General features: G+C 33.6%; 2 protein-coding genes across 2 annotated transcripts; one reads left to right on the forward strand and one right to left on the reverse strand.

Annotated features, from left to right (window-relative positions):
• Positions 1–2,271: 2,271 nt before the first annotated feature.
• LOC146534325 (gustatory receptor for sugar taste 64f-like) lies at positions 2,272–6,643 on the forward strand. The gene is made up of 10 exons (XM_085193274.1): positions 2,272–2,406; positions 2,782–2,906; positions 3,133–3,312; positions 3,488–3,633; positions 4,019–4,141; positions 4,444–4,598; positions 5,209–5,253; positions 5,776–5,938; positions 6,123–6,212; positions 6,542–6,643. Exons 1-10 carry the CDS (start codon positions 2,324–2,326, stop codon positions 6,641–6,643), a joined length of 1,212 nt encoding a protein of 403 aa, XP_085049400.1. The 5' UTR covers positions 2,272–2,323.
• Positions 6,644–7,139: 496 nt separating this feature from the next.
• On the reverse strand, positions 7,140–10,612 carry LOC146534326 (gustatory receptor for sugar taste 64a-like). The gene is made up of 8 exons (XM_085192709.1): positions 10,431–10,612; positions 9,810–10,022; positions 9,330–9,434; positions 8,898–9,079; positions 8,439–8,602; positions 8,032–8,200; positions 7,569–7,658; positions 7,140–7,261 (listed from the first exon to the last, which is right to left on the reverse strand). Exons 1-8 carry the CDS (start codon positions 10,600–10,602, stop codon positions 7,196–7,198), a joined length of 1,161 nt encoding a protein of 386 aa, XP_085048835.1. The 5' UTR covers positions 10,603–10,612; the 3' UTR covers positions 7,140–7,195.
• Between the last annotated feature and the right edge of the window lie 304 nt (positions 10,613–10,916).

The raw sequence follows: 10,916 nt of genomic DNA on the forward strand, positions 1-10,916 counted from the left end.
ATGGGAACGGTATCTTAACATTAGGTTCACAGGTTCCTTCTGCCTACTGTGTGCGGTATAGAGCGTGAAGCTAAAAATAACGGCAATATCCGTTCGAACATTCAAAAACCATTAGTGATCTTCATAAAAAAAGGCTCCATTTGGCTTTATTTATGAAGGTTTTAATATGCCGCGGTGGAAAAACATCATTCATCAACGAAACATCACAATATCTGCCTTATATTTTAAATTAAAATTTACTTGACATGACATTTCAGGGCTGTAGAGCTATGAGTATGAAATATGTCAAATTGATCCGCTATTTAGGGTTCCGTATACAAAGGGTAAAATAGGTTCCCGCTATTACTAAAACGTTGCGGTCCGTTCGTCTGTCACTAGGGTATACATAAACTGTGAAAGTTAGACAGTTGAAGTTTTTAAAGATAATATATTTCTGTAGCAACTATAACAAATACTAAAAAGCAGAATAAAATTACTATTTAAGCGCGGTTAAAGCGTTACCGATTTTCATAGATAATCGTACGGAACCCTTTGTGCGCGAGTCCGATTTGCACTTGGCTAGTTTTAATAAACTCAACCCAGAAGGCCCCCATAGCGCAGTGGGACCGCGTCTGATTATCTGTAAGAAATATCGTTTTCTTTTTCAACTTTACGGTATATCTTGCATATAGCGGGTAGGTGGAAGGAGCCTGGTATTCCTAGTCTTAATCGAAATTCGAATTCTGGAGGCATTGCGTCTAAAACGACAGAACACATTGCCGCGCTTTTCCTCGACAGACCAGAGCGTAGAAATGAAAATAATAAATACTTTATTTCCTCGAGTGTGAATCGAATCCACTATCGGTCGCATTCTTATTTTATTTTAAGCATATTCTGATCTAAAGTTGCTGTGAGTGGATTTTAAGTATGTTTTTGAAAAACAATTTCAATTTTAAATAATCACCTATAATTTGTAAATTTAACTCTAATTTTGCTGATAATTAATATAAAAACATATGACAGAGTTAATAAATCATAGAATAAATTATCGTTCAATTACAAAAAAACCATTAGCCATTTAGTTTTAAATGACCCTATTATTTCGCAGAGTCAACATTTCAGTTGGTTTTGTGGACTAGTGAGAGAATAATAATATATGGACATCAGTGGGCTGGATTTGATGGATATGTAATTTTGGAAAATGTTTTATATCATAAATAATTATTAGTTTACGTTTAAACAGTGAAATAAAACAAAATAATGGATTACGTAAGCGTTCATAAATTTGGAAAATCGAAGTTGGTTACGTGTAAGTGTTATAATAGGAGTTTCACGCGTTTTCCCGCTTTCCTTCTCGTTTTCCTTTCTAAATTTTAGACATTATAATACGGTGTGTGGTGGAAACTAACGCTGTGCTCTGTCACACTATTCTCAATAGGGATCAGTTCATTCTGTCGTTGCCCACTGCACCTAAATGTACCTCCTTATAAAACTTTTACTTCTAATTTTATATCCTTATAAAATTATAATGAAACCAAAAAAACCTTGTTCAAATAGTATAATATTTAACTACAAATACGTTATTATTACACCAAATAAGCAATATATTTATTTAAAAAAAAACTTAAATATAAATAATGAATATATAGCCTAATCTATATATATAAAAGGACTTGTCCTCACTGACTGAGGTAAGACGCACGCACAGCCGTAACCGCTGTGCGTAGAAACGTGAAATTTGGACAGATGTTTACTTTCGTAATCTGGACATCCACTAAGAAGGGATTTTGAAAAATGTTTACCCTAAAGGGGTGAAATAGGGGTTCAAAGTTTGTATGGAAAAAAATTTAAATCGGCACCGATTTTTATAAAATTTGAAATTTAGATTTTTAAAAGTATTTAATTGAACACATGTTTCATCGTTTTCTAGAATTCTCCTCCTAAGGGTGCAAATAAGGGGTTGAAAGTTTATATAGATTTTTTTTTAAATCGGCACCAATTTTTATAAAATTTGAAATTCAGACTCTTAAAAGTATTTAATTGAACACATGTTTCATGGTATTCTAGAATTCACCCCCTAAGGGTGCAAATAAGGGGTTGAAAGTTTGTATGGAAAAATCTTTAAATCGCCACCGATTTTTATAAAATTTGAAATTTAGACTCTTAAAAATATTTCATTGAACACATGTTTCGTGGTTTATTAGAATTCACCCCTAATTACGCAAGCGAAGCTGCGCGCGTCCGCTAGTACTAATATAATTATTAAGTTCCAGTTAAGCCTAAAAACAAAACACTTACTACTGAAAAACAATTTGAAAGAAGCTACACGACATTTCAAGCAACCATGAAACTTCCCGTACTAATGGGACAAGTGTTTGGTCTGAATCCTGTTCTTGGAGTTACTGATACAGATTCTTCTAAGCTAAGGTATTATATTTTTTTCAATTTTTTCGTTCTAGTAGATAAATCCCGGCGTTGAATTCCGTCATTCAACCTGCAATTTCTGGAAAATTAGGAAGAAATGAAGTGACTTAAAATTACTCTTCCGAGTAAGAATCGTACCGACAATCGTTTAGCTCAAAATAAAAGCTGTGCCGACGCTTCCTTGCTCTGATAAGCCAAAGCGCGGCGTTAAGTTCCGTCCGTTCCCACATCATGCTATGGTTCAAGAATTTGGTGAAAACTGGAGAACAAAAATGTCTTAATGGGAACGGAGTGTCCTGACACTAGGTTCCCAGGTTTCCCATGGCTACACTGCTAATCAATGACTCATATTATACTAAGTAATGTTGTATTTTTCAGATTTAAATATCTTTCTGGTCGCAGTATTTACACATACATAACAATATTTGGTCAAGTTGTTTTTCTAAACGGATTCTTTTTGCTGAAATATTTCAAGGACAATGGAACGTCGGTATCTTCTAATAGTAAGTTTTTTTTTCGTAGAAAACTTAGTTTAGAAAATAGAATTTTGGATAATTACCATTCAATTTCTAGTTTTAATTTATTTTCTTCATACTTAAATCCATTTTAATTTTCTTTGAATATTTTACTTAGATGGTAGGTGTCTTTTTACCTTTTTTTTTATAATTCTTTCCCTGACTGAAAATCGAACCCGAAATGCGCCGCGTAAAATAACATTTTCTTTTACAGCATCACTGGTATTCTACCTAACAAATACAACTACAACAGTACTATTCCTTAGAATAGCTATAAAATGGCCTAAGCTGTGCCAACATATCTCTAGCACGGAGGCCACAGATCCCTTTGTGGATCCAAGGCTTGTGAGAAAATGTACGGTATCTTGCTTCGTAATTATGTTTTTGGCGATAGGTGAGATTGCTTTTATATTTTTTTTTTCTTCATGGTTTTAAAAAAACTAGTGTAACTCAACGCCGTACTTTGCCTTTATATCTAAGAAAAAAAGTAAAATTGACAAAATTAAATAACAAGCTAACGAAATATATTTTCTTTGAATTAAGCAATTTGAAAGTTAAATATGTTTTAGTGGAGCACGGTCTTTCTGAACTTTCGGGATTTGTAACGGCCGCAGACTGCAATCCCGATAAGATTTACGAGACATTCATTATGCACAGCTTCCCTTGGATTAATCACCAGTTTAGCTATAGTCCTGGTCTTGGGGCTTTGACTCAGGTAAGGACTTGAATAGATTTCGGTACCAAATTTTAGATTGTTAAAATATTCATACAATAAATAAAAGAGACTCTTGACTGCAATGTATGTGCTAAATAAAGGCTTAAGGGCTAAAATGCATAAAAGTAGAAAAAAACGATACATGCGGAGTGTCTTGACACTAAGGCTCCCTCTGTCTACTCTGTTACATGTGGGATATTGCGTGAAGCTGAAAAATGAGAACCTCCTCCTCCTCCAAAATATAATTTATACCCTTCTTCAATTAATCAGCTATCTAACATAAAATGTTTTTTTAAAATTCGAACTGTTAGTTACTGAGGTACAGGTAACACATACAACCAGAAAAACATCATCTTCTATTATATTAATATTTTTCTTTCTTTAGTTCCTGAATATACAATGCACATTCAACTGGAACTTTGCTGACTTATTCGTGATTTGCATCAGTTTCTATTTAACATCGAGGCTGGAACAGATAAATAGGAAGATCGCCGCTACGAAGGGAAGGGTAATTTATGTTGCTTAATAGTTTTTTTTCACGCTCTATCCCGCACACAGTAGGGTAGCCAGAGGGAAGGTGGGAACCTTAAGACACTCCGTTACTATTAACAAAGTTCCATTTACCACTTTCCGCCGAATTCTGGACGCGTTGCTTGTTGAATGCCGAAATTCAACGCCGGCCTTTGTTTTGATACTAGAGCGAGACAATAAAAATAGTTAATTTATTTTCGTGCGCGGAAATCGAAGCTATAACCTTGAATGACCTATATTACTTCGACCTAATAATGTTTTTTTAATATATTTTTTTAGAATGTACCAGCAATATTCTGGCGATCAGTGCGGGAGGACTATAACAGAGTAACAAACCTTGTGAGACGAGTGGACGACGTCATCGGCAGTATAGTATTCATATCGTTCGCAAATAATTTATTCTTTATTTGCCTTCAGCTTTTGCATACATTGGCGTGAGTGAATCATTGTTTTAATGTTGTGGAATAAATTATTATTTTTTTGTCATTTAATATTTTTTTCAGCTTCACGCTACATCCCGCATAAAACGGGGTAGGCAGAGGGAACCTAGTGTTAAGACACTCTGTTCCATACTTTCCGCTAAATTCTGAAGGCGTGCGTATGAACGCGACAGGCCGTGGGTTCAATTCTCACTCGAGGAAAATGAATTATTCCATATTTTCGTTTCCTCGCTATGGCATTGAGGCAAAGCAAACTTTCAACGGAAAATGAGGAAGTGTCTTAATGAGAACGGAGTGTCTTCACAACAAATTCCCTCTGCCTACCCTGCTACGTGCTGTATACATTTTAGCTTTCCACTCCCAGCAGTTTCAGCTGTGTTTCGTCTGTCAGTCACTCAGTAAAGAAATATTAATGGATAACTTTTTAGTAATATAGACAAAAAATATTTTGTATATTATTATTATATTTACGAGTATTTACAGCTATTTACAGCAATAAGATGGTATCTGTATGCATGAGGAGGTCGGAGGATGTAGATTGCATCTCAATTCCGATCCGCAACAAAAGGGATTAAACAAATTGAAATATGTATATTTTTTTCAGAGATGGAATCAAAGCAATGCCCGGTTGCCATTTTGCCGATGAAAGGTAAAAAGAATAAATTAATAAAAAAAAATAATATTTATTATAGCGAATGTCACTGGTAAATATTAAGTAATTCAATTCTATGGTTGCCTAAATTAGAAATTATTAAAATTAGTTATTAAATTATTAATAGATTATTTATTTCAATTTTAATCTGTTCTGTGTCTGTTCTTAACTATGAATTAATAAAATTTTAACACAGTTTACGTAGGTCGAGGTCTTGTGAATGGGAACATTGGGTTAAAACACTCTGTTCCCATTAAAACTCTTCCGCTCACCACTTTCCGCTGTAGTGCCTCTAATTATTGCGTGTTAAGTGGCGGAACTTAACGCCTGTGCTAGCAAATGCTTCGTGTCGTCAGAGCAAGAAAATAAAATTTTTAAATAAATATTTCATTTCCTTTTGTGGGAATCGAATCCACACTGTATAGTTTACAGTGCACGTTTGTGCTCGTGTGCTACGACTGCCTTCAAGTATTTAATATTCAAATTTTAAGCTTTACGTCGAAAATATTATTTTTTCAGACCGCTCCGAGGCTATGAGCAGCCAGTTTATTTCACTTACTCCCTAATCTTCCTCATCGTGAGATCTTTGGCAGTATGCCTCATAGCGTCCGGTGTTCATACTGCAAGTCGAAATTCTGTATATACATTGTATGAAGTGCCTTCACCAGCTTATTGTATTGAGGTATTTTAACTTTGGAGTAAATTTGAGAAATGAAGTTCTATTTTTGTTATATCTCAACTTTCTCATCTCAAATTTCAGTAAAGATTCATATAATAAGTGAAGAATTTTAAAATTCTCGAGCGGGAATCGAAGCTACAGCCTACCACGTCAAGGACATAATTGTAAATAATGTTTAATTCCACAGGTGCAACGGTTCATTGAACAAATAAACGGACAGACTGTCGCTTTGAGCGGTTTACAATATTTTAAAGTTAAAAGGGGAATGGTTTTGGCTGTAAGTCATTATGGATTTTATAGTAAAAAAATTAAAATTTTAGGTCTTCCTGGTGAAGCAGCACAGCATCAGACTGTTAACGCGAGGGTTGTGGTTTCAATTCCACTTCAGCCACTCCACAAAGCCTTAAAAATTGGGTAATGCATATGAACAGAGTGTTTTAACACTAGCTTTACTCTTCCTACCCTGCTATATAAGGAATATAGTTTATCGAATAACCAAATATAAAAAAAACAATATTTGAACCTAAAAATATGAATACTAAAATAATATTTTAGCACTACTGCGCTACAAGGGTCGTTTAACAAAATATTTTTCATCTATTCCAGATAGCCGGGACTATTGTGACATATGAACTGGTTCTACTCCAGTTCGCTGGCGTCACGCCCACTGTTGCAGCACCTCTGCGTAGCGACGATGAAATTAATTGATATAAAATACTTTATATATTTTTTCAGCTTTCAGCAACGAAAAGTGGGGAACACTAGGTTTCATCTTGTGTAGGTTTGATTAAGTTAGGAAAAAAATAGATACCTACTAGATTTATAGTCCCTAACGTATAAGTATTTATTGTATTTCAAAGTTCCATTGTGTTAATAAAAAAGAAAATACAGAGATTTTAAATCTTATATTTATTTTATTTTATAGATTTAAAAGTAACGCACAAAAATCAAATAGCTATTTATAGTATTTGAATGCTGCTCCTACTGCTTCTTTACAGGTTTAGCAAGACTAGCATGTCTTACTAAATTACCCCATCTTACTAAATTTCTTTAATATAGGAGATCTTCGGAATCCATTAAGATGGAATTATAACTTCTAGGCTCGATTTATAAATTGCTCTCAAGTCTAAGATTAATCTTGAGATGCCGTTTTCATTCATATATATAAAATTTATGAGTGATAACGGCATCTTTTAGACTTGAGAGCGGCTTATAATTATAAGCACTAGGGCTCCTAACCGTAGCCCTATTTTGAGGAAGTTATTTTGTGCCGCTATCATCATATTGGATAAGAACTAATACATATGTCATAACGCTGCCCGCCATCTAAAAAAAATAAAAAAAAAAGTATATATTTATTTAGGTGAAGATCTTAAAATTAACGATATAAAGTAGATTCGAAAAATGTCTAAGTACCCACAATTTTTTTGTTAATTTTAGACATATTGCATTTAAAGTGGCAGAACGCTGCGGAGATAATATTTAAATTACTTAAATTTCTCCGCCAAGACAATATGCGATGTTAAGTTACGCCTTAAATCGCAAAGTTTCGAATTAGGGCGAAAAGATATCAAAAAAAATTCAACAAAAAAAAAATCAAAGTAAATATAAGAAAACTTTAACAAAGTATTACCTGTAATACAACACTTCTGTTCAAATTGAAAAAACCCATTCCAGTTAATGCGACATAATCCTTATTCAACTGCTTTTGAAGTCTTTCCATCTAAAAAGTTAATATGTTCCCAAAGTTTAACTTGGGAAGTACGTAGATTGAATTGGGTACTTACACTTACACAATGTGGGTATTAAAATATATTTTCGAAACATGTTTTTTTTTTCAACCTACCGCTGTATCCCGCATTTAGCAGGGGCAGCACTCTACCTATCCCCGTATATTTGTTGTTTGGGCACAGAGGACTGGCCCTATGAATATTAATAAATTCTTATCTAAATATAGAACATTGTAAGCAAATTTATAAGAAAATTTTAAATAATTGGCAAGAAATGCTTAGACAATTTCCAACAGGCGCAGGTTCGATTCCCGCTATATTCAAGAAGCATATTAGTATTAATAAAATTATAATTCAACTAACTACCTCAATATTATAAAACTGGCGATCACACTCATAGAGGAAAGGCAAAGCTAATTTAGAATGTTTATTGACATCAGCGGCCGCCAACACGGTGTAGCCAGTTCGAATACAAATCCAGGTTAGAGAAACTGCATAGTACACTTGCCTTAGTGGCAGTCCCCCTAGTCCTATACTGAAAAAAAACATATGATAGAGATATTCACTATTTATTTTTTTCTTTTCAAAAGCATTTAAAATAATAAGACAAGATAAAAAAATTAAAAATATAAATAGCACTCTGAGAAATAAGTCTAAGATTGATCTTGAAATCCCGTTTTCATGTATAAATTATATATCTATAAATAAAAACGGCATCTTAAGATCGATCTCAGTAATATATACTTTAATAATAGAAATATGTATATACTTACGTAATGCCAAGAAACAATTGTAAACAAATGAAGTAAAAATTAAAAAATGTAGAAACTAGAACGATTCCACTCAAACAACTGTCGACTCTCCGCACCAGCATCGCTTGCTTCACGTACGCTTCTCGGATTTTACGCCATGTATTAATTTTTACGAATTCTGTATCCTACAACAAGAATAATAATATTAAATATTACTTTTAGGTATATTTTACAACGTATCTATAAATTATCTATCATTTTTAGGGTAGGTAGTGTTATAACACTCCGTTCCCATTAAGACATCTCTGTTCCCCACTTTCTTCTGTTCCCTACGAGAGCGGTAGAATGAAAAATTTTTAAACAAAATAATTCAGCAAAGTCGGAATCGAACTCACACCCACCAAATTACAGCACGAGGTATAGCCCCTATATGCTTAACACTTTTCTTTTATATACAGTTTATATGGCAAAATTACTTACTTTATTAATTTGTCCCATATTATGTTTTGATGTAATTTTTTTCACACATCGATTCAGCCTCTGATATCTAGAGGTCAGTCCCATACTGATTAAAATTATTAGTAAATCTTGCAAATTCCATATAATAGTTGCTATTAGACTCATAAATAGAAGAGGCACGCCTATCCAGTGCGAGTATTCGACTGAAAACATTATTATCGATGTGAATGATAAAAAAATATGAAAAATAAAAAAATAAATAACTAAATAATATAAGAACGTATGCCTAGAATATTAATATTTTATACATTTTTTTTATATTTATCTTCGCATAGTGTGGAATAATAAAAATATACCTAAAACAATATACCCAATGAATAATTGAAGTCGAATTAATTGTTTTTAATTGCTTTTTTAATATATTCTTAATAATTACAAACAATACAAGCTTACATTCTAACAGTAAAAATCCATGTGATTTTAGTATATACTTTCTTAGGCACAGCGATTTTTCACATTGAAAGTCATACGAAGCTGCCATATTCAATATATGTTCAACTGCAAACAACATATTATATACTATTTATATATAAAAAGTCATAGAATATCCTTTTGGTTCGAATAAATAATATTCTCGCTCTGGTAACATAGTTCGGCGTTAAACTCTGCCACTCAATATGCAATATCTCCTTACTGTCTACGCAATATCACGAAACAGCAAAGAGAAAAATATAATATTTCATTTCTTCGCTCTGGTAGCGAGACAGCGCGTCACTGAGTTCCATCACTCAACACGCTATTCGGCTAAAAATGTAGAACGAAAGTGAGCCTTAATGAGAACAGAGTGTTTTAACACTAGCTTCCCAGTTTCCCTCTCTGCCTACTCTTCTATGTGGGGGAGTAATTTAAAAAGAGTAGGATTCACAAACTTACTCGTACTACACACAGCCATAAATAAAACAACTCTATACATTTTCTTTTTAATAGTTCTATCTGGCAACAATCCTTTTATATTCAATACCCACTCCACTGAAGCCCAGTACTTCGACAGGTCTTCCCAAGAGCTGGAGAGCCTCCAACATTGTATTAAACCTAATATGGCTGACGCGTAGAACAGGGATCCTGCAAATCTGGCTGTTACACTTCCTAAAATGTAATGTAAAAATATAGTCAGTCAATCCGTGACCACGTATTAAACTAAATATTTCGATGAATCCGGCTTAAGACTTTTTTAAATATAAAAAAAAATAATTTGTAGGTTTTAAAAAATCTTTTATTGTTTTTAGAAAAGGCAGATAGGACCTGGAATGAAGATCATTAGCTCTCCATTTTCAGGCTAACTTAGAGAATTTTGTCCCGAGTGGAACAGACATGGATTCTGCGGACAGTTTTTCATGAATTATTCCACGTACTCTGAGAAGTCTTTTTTGTTTTTTTTAATAAGTGACTAACAATTCCAGAGATTTTCCCGACAATCCCGCTTTTTCCCGAAACAAAATCTGGTAACGCTGCATTAAATATACATTTCGAAACTAATAAACAAAATTAACATACTATGTCCAACCATATCAATAGCCCAACCAGCCAGCGCCTTCACTACTTTCCAAATGGCCTCGGCCTCTATAGCCAGGAACAGGGATATCAGTAGAAACGCCCATAGTTTCCATACAAATGACTCGAGACCCACAAAACCGACGTAACGCGACCAGTGAAATATCTTTGTCATAGTTTGCAAGAAATCCTGTGGGAATAAAATAAAATAAATATTTATTATTTACATTCACACTGTATAACGTATATAGCAGAGCTAAGGGACTCTAGTGTTAAGACAATGCGAGTATTTACGTATTGAGTGGCGCAACTCAACGCTGCTGTTTGTTTCTGGTAAACCAGAGCGAGGAAATGTGAATAATTTATTTCTTCGAGTGAGAATATATTCATTTCATTTATTCATTCAATTTTATTAATTTCACCCTCTCCCTTTCTTAGGGGGCGGGGACCTATTTATTATATTTAAAGTATTTTTATTACCAGGGGGTA

Source organism: Heliconius melpomene, chromosome 11, assembly GCF_056956725.1.
Source record: "Heliconius melpomene rosina isolate 202511_hmr_F chromosome 11, ASM5695672v1, whole genome shotgun sequence".
Taxonomy (NCBI): Eukaryota; Metazoa; Arthropoda; class Insecta; order Lepidoptera; family Nymphalidae; genus Heliconius; species Heliconius melpomene.